General features: G+C 39.5%; 1 protein-coding gene across 2 annotated transcripts in view; it reads right to left on the reverse strand.

The window, feature by feature from the left end:
* ARMH3 (armadillo like helical domain containing 3) overlaps positions 1 to 16,176 on the reverse strand; it is a 185,317-nt gene that overhangs the window by 82,744 nt on the left and 86,397 nt on the right. For both annotated transcript variants that reach the window (XM_045854392.1, XM_045854393.1), the window contains exon 23: positions 6,063 to 6,138. In XM_045854392.1, coding sequence (XP_045710348.1) covers positions 6,063 to 6,138 — 76 coding nt within the window. The remainder of the gene's footprint in view (positions 1 to 6,062; positions 6,139 to 16,176) is intronic.

Here is a 16,176-nt window from a genome sequence, read left to right on the forward strand (position 1 = left end):
CCACTTTTGAGCATATATCAAAAAAAGTGAAAGCAGGTTCTCAAATACTTGTGTGCCAGTGTTCATAGCAGCATTACCACAGTGACCAAAAGATGGAAGCAATGCAAGTGTCCATCAATAGCTAAAGGGATAAACAAAATGTGGTCTACTCATACAATGCAATATCACTCAGTCTTAAAAGGAATGAAATTCTGACACATGCTAAAACATGGAAGAACCACGAGGATATTGTGCTAAGTAAAACAAGCCAGTCACAAAAGGACAAATACTGCATAATTTCTCTCACATGAAGTTCCTAGAGCAGGCCAATTCATAGACACAGAAAGCAGAAGGGTGGCTGCCAGGGGCTGGGGGAAGAGGGAAGAAGGTGCTATTGTTTCATGAGTGCAGCACAGAGTTTCAGTTGAGGAAAAACAAAGGTTCTGGAGATGGCTGGTGGTGATGGGTGGACAACTATTTGAATGTACTTAATGCAACAGAACTATAGAATTAAAGATGGTTAAAATAGTAAATTTTCTTATGTTCATTTTCCCACAATTCTTCTTAAAAAAAATCAAAGTGGAAAAAGACCCCGATGGAATTTCAGGTTAAGTAGGTTTCACATGCTAAAGTTACACTCACCTAAAATCACAGTAGATCCAACTAAAAATCGTAGTATTTTATTACAAATATCTGAATCTCCTAAACCAAGACTTCTTTATTGCATGACAGTTCACCAAGCCCAGCTATGACCTAATGCAAAACCTCACTTTGTAGTATAAACCAAGTTAAGGCAAAATAGAAGATTAGCCACATGAGACTCAGTGTTTTGTTTTTCATTTCTAGCTGTAGTCTTAAGAGATGGAGGAACAGCAATTATTAGAATAATCTGTAATGCTCCTAGTCATTAGGGACACGATATTATAGCAGCCTCATTTCAGTGCTTTGTTTTAATCTGCATAATGCTTTTCATTCTCTGTAACCAGAGATCAGTGAATCTGATGAACAGAAGACAGGTCATTACTGACAAATCCTAACCTAGGAGATACTCTGAGCCTGTCTGTCACTTTACAATAGACAACTGGACTAGAAGATTATGTTCATATACTTCTTGCTACTCAAGAGTCATTAGCCCAAATGCCTCTGCTTCTGTCATGAATCACTTTAGTCCATATTTACTTTTCACTAGACTAAGCTGCATCCATCAGCTGAAGTGCCTGGAATCAAACTGCTCCTCCTCTCAACTCATCAGTATCTATTCTGATAAGAAAACTGTGACTAATTTTGTAGCCCAAACGGGTACTTGGGCAAGGGGATCTGGGGGAACTTTATGTAACAGAGAGCTCACACGCCCTTCTCAACCCTAACTCTGCGGCCATCAACAGTGAGTGTGCTCTCTCTGATTCCTGCCTGAAGACTTGCATTCCGTGACACTCAGAAGTCTGTGCACGACCTGCTCCAAAGGGTGTGAAGCTCCATGAACCCCCTCATCTAGAGGCTGCTGAGAGCTATTCTTGTCCTTTGCCTACCCAGCAAAGTTCACATTTAAGGCTTTCCTCCTCCTCCTTCTTTTTTGGAGGGAGTATTTTTTTCCCAGAGTAAAGAAAAACAGCTACATAAGCACATAAGCAGGAACTGAGGGGTGTGAGAGGAGGGTGGATCACCTTAGCATTGGAACAAAAAGACCACGGAGCAAGCAGAGGACAAGAGGCAAACACACTAGGTGAGCAATAAAGAGACTGACAAAGAAATGCACTGAAGTCTCATTCCAAACCCCATGCTTGTCACTAACCATAGCAATATCTAAAAAAGTCTTTCTTGAGGAAAAACTAAGCTTTAGCTTAATGCATTCAAAATAAGGGAAAAATGAATATATAAATCACAGAGTTTAAATTTTACCTAACTTAAGGAAATTACTGATCAGGAAAAAACCCTACTTGCAGTGATTCAGCCACTACTTCTGTGAGCAACCAGAGAATAGGACTGTGAACTTGGCGCTGATAAAATGCTTGTTAAGTGAAAAGCATTACGGTGTTAACTTGAAGAGATTCATTAAGGGCTTCAAATTACTTACCATGAAAGTTGTTTGGTTAAACGAAGGTCAAAATTTAGTCTAACATTTTTCTTTTTCTCTTTGACTAATTAGGTTAACAGTCAGCAGACATCTACAGGACTCCACTGGAGGAATCTGCTAAGCGGTGGCAGGAAATACTTACTATGGAAGTCTCCTAGCAAAACTTCCCAAGTATTTTCTCCTTGCATCCTTGCACCTGGCCCCTCACAGTACCCTTCTTTTGTGGACCAGTAGATCTGTGAAGGCAGCTGCAGTAACAATTATACCAAGTGGAATTTCAAAGATAGAGATATAATATTTTATTTTTCTTGTGGCAAAGCAATCCTACGGGGAACAAGCCTCCTATGGGGAGGAACAAACATAGGGCCCTGTATGGTAATGACATCAGGTGTCCCGACAAAAATAGCAGTTTCTAGGCAGATGCATTTTAAGAATATCTCTGAAGGATCAAACAGGAAGAGAAAGACAAATTGTTTAAATACAAATAACTCTGACAATTAAAGAACTAGCATGACTAAGCCAGGAGAGACAAGTGAAAAGCAAACAGTCTGACACTTGAGCAAATTTAAGACTCCAAACATGTGGAAGTACTTTTTTAATATTCACTATCACAATCTAAACCCCAAAGAACAGGAAGGTCTGCAGCTTTTCTGCTGCCTTTCACCTGCTGGTGACACACTGCGTCAGGCTTGCCATTAGATGCACTGCATTCCAGAAGATCCCGAAGGCATCACTTGTAGCCATTGTCAACTGGCAAATCAGTCTCATAGGCCCCCCCAGCTATTAGGTGTCTGAAAGTTTCCCATGCAATCCAATCCCTTCCCATGGCTATCAAAGAACATACTACAGGAGAGGCAGCTAAGAGTTCATTTGCTCTGCCTTAGAAATTCTTTCCAGGTGTGGGATGGGCACAAACATATCTATAAAGAACAGAAGTAAATGTCACATACCATCACGATTTTACTGCTAAGCCTTTATACACTCTATCCTTGATGATCAAGTTGGTGGCTACTATTTAAATATCTCACAGTATCCCTGGGAGACTCACAGGTCCCATCTTCTGACACAGTCTCTTGTTTTCTAAGTCATCCAAATTTACTAGTGTCATGGATATACAACATGGGCTCTTAGAAGAAAGCCAAGGAGCATAAAAGGCAGAGCTCATTACCGTTGGCTCAGAGGAATACAGACTTTGCAGGCATGCCGCTGTTTTGCCCTCTGCTGAGAAAAATACTAACGCTGTGAAAAGAAAATTCCCTGGACCACCAGCATCAAAGTCAAGCAAAGAAAAGCAAAACATCTTTTAAGGCTAAGGGTAATGTCTTAACTTTTATAGAAGGGACAAATGAAGACATACTTAGGAAACATTCTAAGGAAAGCTCAAAATGCTAAAACTGAGAAAAGGTATGGCAATTCCTCAAAAAGAATTAAACACAGAATTACCATGTGATCCTACCAATTTTACTTCCGGGTATACATCCAAAAGAAGTAAAGCAGGGACTGAACAGAGGTCTGCATACCCATGCACAAATAACTAACATCACAATAATCGAAATGTGGAAGCAACTCACTTGGGGTTTCATCAATGGATGAATGAATAAATAAAAAGTGGCATATACATGCAATGGAATATTATTCAGCCTAAAAAGGAAGGAAATTCTGACACATGCTACAATAGGAATGAACCTGAAAGACATTAGGCTAAGTGAAATGACCAGTATTTTATAGCTTACTAGTGCTCTCACACATATTACATCCTATAATTCTCACAACCACTTTCCTAGGAAACAGCTGATATTGTCGTGACCTCCATTTTATAGGTAGTGGAAAGAGGTCCAGAGAGGCTAAATAATTTCAAGGTCATATATTAAGAGACAAAAACAAAAAAATCCAGTTTCTCTAACTCAAATTTCCATACTCCTTTCAATACATCATGCTGCGTTTTCTGTTCACCTCCATGGAACCCACTGATGCAACTCTACAGAAGAGGGCATTACGGTACAGAAGAGCGAGCCCTGGACTTGGGAGTTAGAGACCTGTGATTAATTCCCAGCTTTGCCACATGACCATTGTGGGACTCAGTTTCCTTATTCATAAAAAGTATATTTTTAAAAATTTATAATATAGTCTATTTATAGAGTTTGAGGATTGAAGAAGACAGTATATAAAAGAGCAGCACAAGGTTTAGAACTTAAGTGAAAATAAATGTCAGAAAGAAAACAAGTTAACTTTTATAGTCTTAGCATCACCCATATTCTCCCCTCATCTGGTCTTAATGTGGTAAGTGACATTCAAATACATCTTTCCAGGAACCTCTTGAGAAAAATGACTGCATCTTTCACACGTCTGACACATACTCTGAGTCTAATTCATTAGCAACAGTGAAGATGATGTAATAATTCTGCAGCAAATTCATCAAAAAAATCTGAGGAATGGAAATGGGGTGCAAGCCTACCAGAGACTAACAAAGAGAAGGAAGAGGTCATGGTTATGGGCATCTGAACTCAGCCCAGTCCTTTCTGGCCTGTTCAAAAAAGGACAGGCCAAGATGTTAAATCAGCTGTTTGATGGTCCTTGAAAAGAACAAGGACAGCTGCCAGGCCAGAAGCCACTGAAAGGAAAAGCAACAAAGCAGGAGACAAAGCAAGCATAAAGGAATGTGATCACGGAAACAGGCCCCCAAAGAGAAGGAGCTACCGGGAAAGCCCAAGTAAACATATGAATAAATAAATGCAACATAAATTACACCCACATGCTCTTCATACTCAAACCGGAATCTGGAGCTTCTTTTAAATACCCACATTTATCATACTGCCCTTGGGTCACAAAGGGATATTTGGAATAAGGCAGTTTGTAATTTCCAGTTCTTACAGAAAATCACATTTATCTTAAGGCCTTACTACAATATGTGGTTTGTTTGCTAGGTGCAGATATGCATTTATTTGTGAGATTTATAAAACTGTCACTGCCATAAAACGTCTCTGGGGTCAGGTAAGGCAGATCAACCTTCAGTGCAATCTCGTTAGCACGTTTCACTGCCATGCCCCCTCACCCGAGCCCTCCCAACGCACAGTTCACGTTTTTCCTTTCATTCCCAGATGTGCCAAACACAATAGTAAATCACTACAGGGGCAGAATATATTTTTTTAAAAAGCAGGAAGATATGGAAACTCACTGACTCCAAGCTCTGTCACACATCAGAATCTATACCAAGTTGTAAATGTACTTCTACTATTACTGGGAATGCTTGGCAAGGCTTACATCTGGAGCTAAATCAAGTTTCTCCATCTGTTGGGTTTGCCTCATCCACTCAAGGTTAATTTTTCAATTGTTTGCAAGAACAATTTAATAACTGTTGAGAAAATGGAAAATGATAGGCACAAAGGGAGCAAGGAATATAAGAAAAGTCAGCTTTAGGTTTCCTAATACTGAAAGTACATTCTCTGCATTTACAAACAGCTCACTCCTCTGAATGTGTGGCATTTCCTTAAGACCCTAAAGCAACTCCATGTATGACTCAGTTTTATCCTGTACCTACAGCACTCTGTAATTGCCTCGCTGTTTCATAAGGAACCTAAAACGACAGCCCCACGAGCTCCATTTGCCTCTGTTTACCACAAATAGAAATAGCCATGTGAAGCAAAACGTCAAAGTTCCAGATTCCCATGAGTCACTCTTTGAACTGAGAACGGCAGAAAAAAATTTCAGAGAAAAGCTTTCAGATGGCCTCTACACAGAAAATACTTTGGCAGTGAAGATGCCTGAAAAGGCCTTGCAACCTTGTCTGAGTAGGGAAATGCACAGAACAGCACTGTGAGCTATTTCAATATGACAAAACGAAAGCCTCATGCACTCCTGTTTCTCCTGATCAAGTACGACAATTTCTTTCACTCCTACAGACATCAGGGCTTAAAATAGTAGTAGAGTTCAACACACTCCACTTAGAAAAGTACAATAAACCTCAGGATGAGCCAATGAACTCTGAAAGAGAGAAAATCTCATTCCTTACCTGATGTTAACCAATGCGTGGGTCACCTTGCTAGCAGCTTCCTTCCACTGGCCTGCATTGGTAGAAAGCCTCAGGACTGGACAGAAGGGAAGAACAAAGATCTGTCAGACCCCTGGTATAAACCGCAAATAAGAAGAATAAAGACACATCTCAGAATAGCACTATTAGAATAACCAAACTAAGTCTGTGCCAATCTTCTGTTTAAAATGTCTTCATCCTAGAGCAGCGATTTTCAACCCATATGCTGCAAGACTTTAAAACATGCATTCCCTGACTGTTGAGTCAGGGGCACTGACCTCTTTTCCCTTAGATTGTCAAATAAAAAAATGACAGCAGCCAACACCACAATAGCCGTCCAGTATGAATGAATCAAACTTATACCTATATTTTTTGTCAGATCAACAAAAAATATTTTTTGGTGTGTCACACAATTAGAGTAATTAGTTTATGTGTGCTGTGAGATGAAAAAGGTTGAAAATCGCTGTCCTGGAGGAAAATATAAGGATTTACTTTCAACTATTTTTACCGGGGATTTTTTTCACTTTCTATCAAACTCCTCCTCCTCTCTGCCTCAGGTTCCCCTCCTTCCACTCCCCATTGAAAGGTTTCCGTACTCAGTTTTTGCAATCGTTTATAATCTATACTGGGGCAGTGATATGCAGGTAACCTGGCTTCCACATTTATCATTTCCCTAAATGCCGGGGCATATTTAGCGGAATTGCATGGATGAGTTAACTGTCCCCTCCTGCTCCATATATATATCTTTCTCCTAAAGGTCAAACAGGACAAATAAGCTTGCCAGACAGAGGATGGTTACGTTTTAATCAAGGAGTGACCTGTTTTAGCTCCCTGACTTACCTGTGTGACCTGCAATGTGAATCAACAGGAATATTCTTCCCTTCTCTGACAAAATTCTCTTTTCCACACTTACCCACAGGAGGAGAGATGATAGAAATGTAGAACATGTTTTAGCTATGAGATTTTTAGGACATAGGTACATTATAGAACATATACCATTTTAAGATTTTATTTTGTTTTTTTAGAGAAAGAGAAAGGGAGGGCAAAAGAGAGAGAGAAAAACACCAATGTGCAAGAGAAATATCGATCATTTGTCTCTCATACGTGCCCCAACTGGCCTGCAAGCCAGGCATGTGCCCTGACCAGGAATCAATTTGGTGGCTTTTCACTTTGCAGGATGATACCCAACCAACTGAGCCATACCAGTCAGGGCATAGTGCCTACACCATTTTAGAAAAGAGACAAACCAGCAGTGCTCCTTGAAAACACATGGCAGGCATTCTAAGTATATGGTTTTAACATATGAACAGCTAATAAGAGCTAAATATACAATGAGTTTACTATGTGCCAAGACTGGACAAAGTTGTGTTATATGCAATATAGCATACAGATCAGAAAACTGACACTCAAGAGACAAGTAACTGATCAAGGTCATTCACAAAGTTATTAGTACAGTTATTAGTAATGGAACTGGAATTTGAAACTGGAGAGAATAACTCTAGAGCCTGTATTTACAGAGTGAATAGTTAAGAGTATGAACTCTGAAGCCAACTGTCAGGGTCCAAGCCCAGCCCCTGCCACTTAATAGAGAATAACAGCAACACTTACATGAAAGGGTTACTGTGAAAATTAAATAAGTTAATATATAAAGACACAGATCAGTCAGTACCTGGCACATAGTAAATGCTACATACATATTACCTACTATTAATTTAAACAGGTTGCCTCCCAAACAAATGAATGAAAGTACATGAGACTCTCCCTAAGGAAGGAAAATAGAGCCTAATTAACATTAAGAAATGTGTAACCAGAGGTTCCTGCCAAGATGGAGGCGTAGGTAGAAACGCTTCACTTCCTCGCACAACCAAAAGAAGGATAATAACCAATTTAAAAACAATAAACAACCAGAAGTGCCAGAGAATCAGACTGCATGGAACTCCAACAACCAAGGAGTTAAAGAAACATCCAAACAGACCAGTAGGAGCGGGCAGAGATGGGCAGCAGGGCAGAGAGGACCAGTGGCAAGGCGGCATACCACACTGGCCAGGCGGGGATGACTGAATGGGAAACTAAAGACTCAAAACCTCTACCTATGAAATATTGTGGGGATTGCAATATTGGGAGAAACTCCCAGTCTCACAGGAGAGTTCACCGGAAAGTGGGGCTAGAGCTGAGCGAGCGACTGGCACTGTTCCCTCTCTGTCATCTCCCCCACAGGTAGTGCCACAATGCAGCAAAAATGAGGGATGCCCAGCCCTGGCAAATACCTAAGGCTCTGAACCCTTACAACTTAACAGGTGCACCAAGACAAAGAAATATGACCCAAATGAAAAGATAGATCAAAACTCCAGAAAAAGAGCTAAGTGACGAGGAGATAGACAACCAATCTGATGCAGAGTTCAAAACATTGGTAATCAGTATGCTCACAGAATTGATTGAGCTTGGTCACAAAATGAAGGAAGAAATGAAGGCTACACAAAACGAAATAGAGGAAAATGTACAGGGAACCAACAGTGAAGGAAGGAGACTGGGACTCAAATCAACGAATTGGAACAAAAGGAAGAAACAAACATCCAACCAGAAAAGAATGAAGAAACAAGAATTCAAAAAAATGAGGAGAGGCTTAGGAACCTCCGGGACAACTTTAAATGTTCCAACATCTAAATCATAGGGGTGCCAGAGGAGAAGAGCAAGACTAAGCAACTGAAAACTTATTTGAAAAAATGAAAGAGAACTTTCCCTATCTGGTGAAGGAAACAGACTTCCACGAAGTCAGAGAGTCCCAAAGAAATTGGACCCAAAGAGGAATACACCAAGGCAAATCATCAAGTTAACCAAGATTAAAGACAAAGAGAGAATCTTAAAAACATCATTAGAAAAGGAGAGAGTTACCTACAAAGGAGTTCCTACAAGACTATCAGCTGATTTCTCAAAAGAAACCTTACAGACAAGAAGGGGCTAGAAAGAAGTATTCAAAGTCATGAAAAGCAAGGACCTACATCCAAGATTACTCTATCCAGCAAAGCTATCATTTAAAATAGAGGGGCAGATAAAGTGCTTCCCAGATAAGGTCAAGTTAAAGGAGTTCATTATCACCCAGCCCTTATTCTATGAAATGTTAAAGGGACTTCTCTAAGAAAAAGAAGATAAAAACTATAAACACTAAAATGACAACAAACTCACAGCTATCAACAACTGACACTAAAAAAAAAAAACAAATTATGCAAACAACTAAAACAGGAACAGAATAAAAAAACGGAGATACATGGAGGGTTATCAGTGGGGAAGTGGGAGGGAGAGAGAGGGGGAAAAGGTACAGAAAATAAGTAGCATAAATGTTAGGTAGAAAATAGACAGGGGATGTTAAGAATGGTATAGGAAATGGAGAAGCCAAAGAACTTATATGTATGACACATGGACATGAACTAAAGAGGGGGAATGTGGATGGAAGAGGGTGTGCAGGGAGGGGGGAAATGGGACAACTGTAATAGCGTAATCAATAAAATATATATTAAAAAAGAAGTATTTGAAGTCATGAAAAGACAAGGACTTACATTCAAGATTACTCTCTCCAGCAAAACTATCACTTAGAATGGGAGGGCAGATAAAGTGCTTCCTAGACAAGGTCAAGTTATTGGAGTTCATCATCACCAAGCCCTTATTCTATGAAATGTTAAAGGGACTTCTCTAAGAAAAAGAAGATCAAAACTATTAAGAGTAAAATGACAACAAACTCAACAACAATGACAACTGAACCTAAAAACGCAACAACAAAAACTAAGCAAACAACTAGAACAGGAACAAAATCACCAAAATGGAGATCACATGGAGGGTTATCAGTGTGGAGGGAGCAGGGAAGAAGGAGAGGAAAGGTACAGGGAATAAGAAGCATAATTGGTAGGCATAAAATAGATGCGGGCAGGTTAAGAATAGCATGGGAAAAGAGAAGCCAAAGAACGTAAATGTACAGCCCATAGACATGAACTAAGTGCAGGGGAGGAGAATGCTGGATGGTGGAGGAGTGCGGGGCAGAGGCGGGATAAAGGGGAGAAAGCAATTGGGACAACTATAATAGCATAATCAATAAAATATACTCAAAAATAAAATCAAATCCTAGCTCCCCGCAAAAACGTATGTAACCAGTTTGCACAGAAACTTCATATCTGAGTATCATCACTACCTGCTCCTGACCATTGTTCTTCTAGCAAGAAGAGCAGCAGCAGCAGCTGTATCAGAAGGAGGGCCTATGGCTGTAATATGGAAAGCAAACTCATGTGGTTGCTCTCCATCTGTTCTAGCAATACCTCATTTTTTAATTTTTATTTTTAAAGAGGGGAATGGAGGGAGAAAGAGAGGGAGAGAAACATCCATGTGTGGTTGCCTCTTGCATACCCCTTTCTGGGGACCTGGCCCACAACCCAGGCATGTGCCCTGACTGGGAAACAAACCACTGATCCTTTGGTTCCCAGGTCAGCATTCAATCCACTGAGCCACACCAGCCAGGGTGCAACACTTCATTTTTTAAAATTCATGCAATTTTATGAAAAATAATATAGAAGTCTTAATGAAACATTATCAGAGTGCTGCTTTTCTAATTTATAAGAGTTAGTGCAGGTAAACTTGGTATATGAGTAGTTTCAAGTTACAGCTCTGCCGCCTGAACTGAGGTTCCACCCAGTGTCGTGCAAAAGTATTGAAGTAATGAACAAAATTGCCCCAGGAGATCAGACATAACTTTCCCAACTCCATTATGAAAACCATTCAGGTATGTTGTGTTTTTCACGAGATCCTCCACCAAATCATAAGTTCTCTGATTCTACTAGTTCGCTGAGTGCCAACCTAAACATTTATGGAATTGAGCTAGTTTTCCATCACTTATCTGACAGAGGTATTTAACTCTGTCCATGCACTTTCTCTGCAACATCCTGTCAATTCTGTTCCTTGGTGAACTGACACCCAGATGACTTCATCACTGCATTTCCTCTGGAAATGCCTTAGTTTTTACATTTTTTTCTAAGTTAGCAAATTTAAACACAAAATTATTTCAAAATGCCCTAAAAGCCTCAAGCTAATATAATCAATTACATAGTAAATTATTGTACACAAAAATAACATACTATGTAGCTATTAAAAAGAGCAAAAACTGAAAACAACCATAATTTCCTTGAAAAGAATGGTTAAGTAAACTATACCCACACTAAGCAAGATAGAGAGAGAGACTGAAACTCAAAAAAATTACCCCCAAAAGAGAAAAATGTTTTATGATATATACAGGGTGGGGCAAAAGTAGGTTTATAGTTGTGAGTATGTGAAACACAGAGTTTATTCTCATATTATTATTTATTAATTATTTTATCATTTTCCACATGAACAACTGGAAACCTACTTTTGCCCCACCTTGTAGTTTTAAAAAACACAAGTAGGACTTCCAGTAAGATGGAGGCACAGGTGGACGCACCGTACCTCCACGCACAACCAAGATTAGAACAACAACAATTTAGAGGCAGAATAACACCCAGAACTGACAGAGAATTCATCTGAATGGAAGGTGGACAGCCAAGAAGTTGAAGTAGACCTGTTCTTCCAGACCAGTAGGAGGGGCGGAGAGGAGGAGTGGGCGCGGGGCGCGGTGCACGGAGATTGGGGAGAACTGGGCGCATAAGGCAACCGAGTGTGTAAGCCTTCCGGGATGCCCAAGATTGCAGCGGTGGACCCTGAGTACGCAAGCAGCAGCTGGTGGACCTAGTGAGGTGGCATTGTGGACCAGGGTAGAGCACGCAGCCCAGGATCCCCGGGGGAGGGGGTACTGAGGCCCCAGGAGAGAGGAGCTACTGCCATTGTTCCCTGCCCCTGCCCCCACATACAACGTCACAATCTAGCGACTGGGGTTCCCAGCCCCGGGGAACACCTAAGGCTCCGCCCCTCACCGTAACAGGAGCGACCAGACCCGGGGGGAAAAGAAAAAAACGGAGAGACAGACATGTCTCCAACAGAAGAACAGATCAATGCCCCAGGACTCTTCCTTTTGAGTGACTAAGAGATAGCCAATCTATCAGATGCACAGTTCAAAACACTGGTGATCAGGAAGCTCACAGAACTGGTTGATTTTGGACACAAATTACATGAAAAAAATGCAGGTTACCATAAAAGAAATGAAGGAAGATGCACGGAGAACCAATAGTGATGGGAAGGAAACTGGGACTCAAAACAATAGAGTGGACCAGAAGGAAGATAGAAACAACCACGCAGGAAAGAATGAAGAAATAAGAATTCAAAAAAACGAGGAGAACCTCCAGGACATCTTTAAATATTCCAACATCCAAATTATAGGGGTACCAGAAGGGGAAGAGGAAAAGCAACAGATTGAGCACGTATTTGAACAAATAATAAAGGAGAACTTCCCCATTCTGGCAAAGGAAATAGACTTCCAGGAAATCCAGGAAGCTCAGAGAGCCCCAAAGAAGTTGGACCCAAGAAGAAACACACCAAGGCACATCATCATTACATTAGCCAAGGTAAAAATGAAGGAGAGAATCCTAAAAGCAGCAAGAGATAAGGGGACAGTCACCTACAAGGGAGTTCCCATCAGACTGTCAGCTGATTTCTCCAAAGAGACCTTACAGGCAAGAAGGGGCTGGAAAGAAATATTCCAAGTCATGAAAGACAAGGACCTACATCCCAGATTGCTCTATCCAGCAAAGCTCTCATTTAGAATGGGAGGGCAGATAAAGTGCTTCCCAGATAAGGTCAAGTTCAAGGAGTTCATCATCACCAAGCCCTTATTTTATGAAATGTTAAAGGGACTTATCTAAGAAAAGAAGATAAAGAAAAAACATGTATAGTAAAAGGACTGCAAACTCACAACTATTAACAACCACGCCTAAAGCAAAACCAAAAGAAACTAAGCAAAGAACTAGAATGGGAACAGAACCACAGAAATGGAGGTCACATGGAGGGTTAGCAACAGGGGAGTGGAAGGAAGAGAGGGGGAAAAGGTACAGAGAATAAGTAGCATAGAATGTAGGTTGAAACTAGATAGGGGGAGGGTAAGAATAGTATGGGAAATGTAGAAACTAAAGAACTTACAAGTATGACACATGGACATGACTAAAGGGGGGGATATGGGTGGGAGAGGGTGTACAGGATGGAGGGGAGTGAAGGGGGGAAAATGAGACAACTGTAATAGCATAATCAATAAAATATATTTAAAAAAACACAAGTAGAAGGAAAACATGACTACAATGATGTAAGACTACGCATACATGCAGCCTTTAATAAAGAACCAGGACATACAGAGAACCAGAATGCTTGATAAAAGAAGAAAACATAACAAATGTTCTTAAGAACAGATAAACAGATGCCGGCGATGACAGAGATGTTAAAATTATCAGACTTTTTAAAGCAGTTATTATGACTATGCTTTATGAGAAAAGGTAAACACACTTAAATGAACAGAAAGATAATACTTCTCAGAAGAAAAAACTGAAACTAGAAGAACCAATTAAAACATTTACATGTAAAATATGTATTATGTAAAATTGAAAATTCACCAGATGGACTTAAGAGCAGAATGGACTGACACAGGAGACCTACAGACAGAACAACAGAAATTACTAAATATGAAGAACAAGCCCTGGCTGGTGTAGCTCAGTGGATTGAGTGCGGGCTGCGAACCAGGCATCGCAGGTTCGATTCCCAGTCAGGGCACATACCTAGGTGCAGGCCATGGCCCCCAGCAACCACACATTGATGTTTCTCTCTCTCTTTCTCTCTCCCTTCCCTCTCTAAAAATAAATAGATAAAATCTTAAAAAAAAAAAAAAAAAATATATATATATATATATATATATGAAGAACCAAAAAAAAAAAAAAAAAGGAACGAAAAACAGCGACCTGTGGGACAATACCAAAAAATATAACATTTTAGTCCAAGAAAAGAAGAAAGACACTGGGGCAGAAAAAAAATCTGCAAAATAGAATGGCTGAAAACTTCCAAATTTGGAGAGATTCAAGCTCAGCAAACACCACACAGGATAGACTAAAAAAAAAAAAAAATCATGCCTAGACATATCAAATCAAACTGCTGAAAGCCAAAGATAAGGAAAAGAAGCTAAAGAAAAACAGCATATTATAAACAAGAGAACAATGATCAATGATTTAAATGACCACAGAGTTATTTTCAGAAACCATGGAGACCTGAAAAAGGGGAATAATATCTTTAAAGTACTTAAGAACTATCAACTTGTCTGGCTGGTGTGGCTCAGTTGGTTGGAGCATTATCCCATAGACCAAAATGATCACAGGTTCGATTACCGGTCAGGGCGCATGCCCAGGCTGCAGGTTCAATCCCCAGTTGGGGCACATACGAGAAGAAAACCAATCTCTCTCTTTCTCTCTCTCTCTCTCCCAATCTGCAATAAAAAAATGCCCTTGGGTGAGGATAAAAGAAAAAAAAGAACTATCAACTCAATAGTCTATATCCAGCAAAAATATCCTTCAGGAATGAAGAAAAACAAAGAGAACCTATCACCAGAAGGCCTCCTTTTAAAGAAATGCTGAAGAAATTTCTTAAGACTGGGAGAAATGACACCAGAAATGGTTCTTCAGGAATAAAAAAAGCAATGAGAATGGAAAATGTCTAGGTAAATATAAAATATATATATATATATATATATATATATATATATATATCTTTGAAGTTCTTTAGAATACGGATGACTGTCACAGCAAATATTATAGCATTATCTGGTGGGGCTTTCACTGCATGTAAGTATAATATGTATTACAACTATGATATCAAAGTAAGGGTGGGGCTTGGTGAGTAAATAAACCTATACAATAGCAAAGCTTTTATATTTTATTTAAGTGGTACAACACTATCTCTAAGTAGACTTGGAAAGGTATATAAAATGTAATCCTAGAGCAAATGCCAAAAATATATGAAGAAATATAATGAAAGCCAATTGACAAATTAAAATAGAATATTAAAAATATTCAAATTATCCAAAAGGAAGCAGAAAAGGAGGTAAAGAAGAACAAAAGAGAAGGGGAGAAAATAGAAAATAAGTGGCAGAACTCAAAAAAAAGGACATCAGGTATTACGTCAAATGTATATTGTTTAAACACCAATAAGAGACAGAGATTGTCAAACTGGATAGCAAACAAGTTTCAACTATAATTTCTGTACAAACAGCCACTTAAATATAAAGATATAAATAATTTAATAGTAAAAGGATAGAAAAGGATAGACATGAAGACACTAATCAAAAGAAAATCATGGTGGCTATATTAATATCAGACAAAACAGACTTCAGAACAAAGAATATTACTAAGGATAAAGAAGGACACCACACAGTGATAATCAGGTTAATTCCAGGTTAATTCACCTAACAACAGAGCTACAAAAGGTATGAACCAAAAAGTGAAAGAACTAAAAGAAGAAATAGACAAACTGACAATTAAGAGTTTCAATAGTCCTCTCTGTTCCTTTAGAACAAGTACAAAAATCTGTGAAAACAAAGAACATTATCAAACAACTTGACCAGACAGAGGGTCACAGAACACATCACTCCAAGATCAGAATACACATGCACAGGGAACATTTACCAGGATGGACCACATTCTGGCCCATAAAACAAGGTTCAATAAATTTCAAAGAATGGAAATCACACAAAGAATATTCTTGAGCCAAAACAGAATTAAATGAGACATTATTAGCAGAAAGATAACTATAACAATCCCCAAATATTGGGAAATTACAAAACATAATTCTAAATAACCCAAAGATCACAGAAGAAATCACAAGGGAAATCAGAAAATAAGTTGAACCTTCTGCACAGCTAAAGAAAACATCAGCAAAATGAAAAGGGAACCAACCATATGAGAAAATATATTTGCCAATGACACCTCAGACAAGGGTTTGAGCTCCAAAATATACAAAGAACTCATATGACTCCACACCGGGAAGACAAACAATCCAATTAAAAAATAGGCAAAGGCCCTGGCTGGCATAGTTCAGTGGATTGAGTGCTGGCCTGTGAACCAAGGGGTTGCTGGTTCGATTTCCAGTCAGGACACATGCCTGGGTTGTGGGCCAG

The sequence above is a fragment of the Phyllostomus hastatus genome, unplaced genomic scaffold (genome assembly GCF_019186645.2).
Source record: "Phyllostomus hastatus isolate PE091 unplaced genomic scaffold, TTU_PhHast_1.1 phas_scaffold_1066, whole genome shotgun sequence".
Taxonomy (NCBI): Eukaryota; Metazoa; Chordata; class Mammalia; order Chiroptera; family Phyllostomidae; genus Phyllostomus; species Phyllostomus hastatus.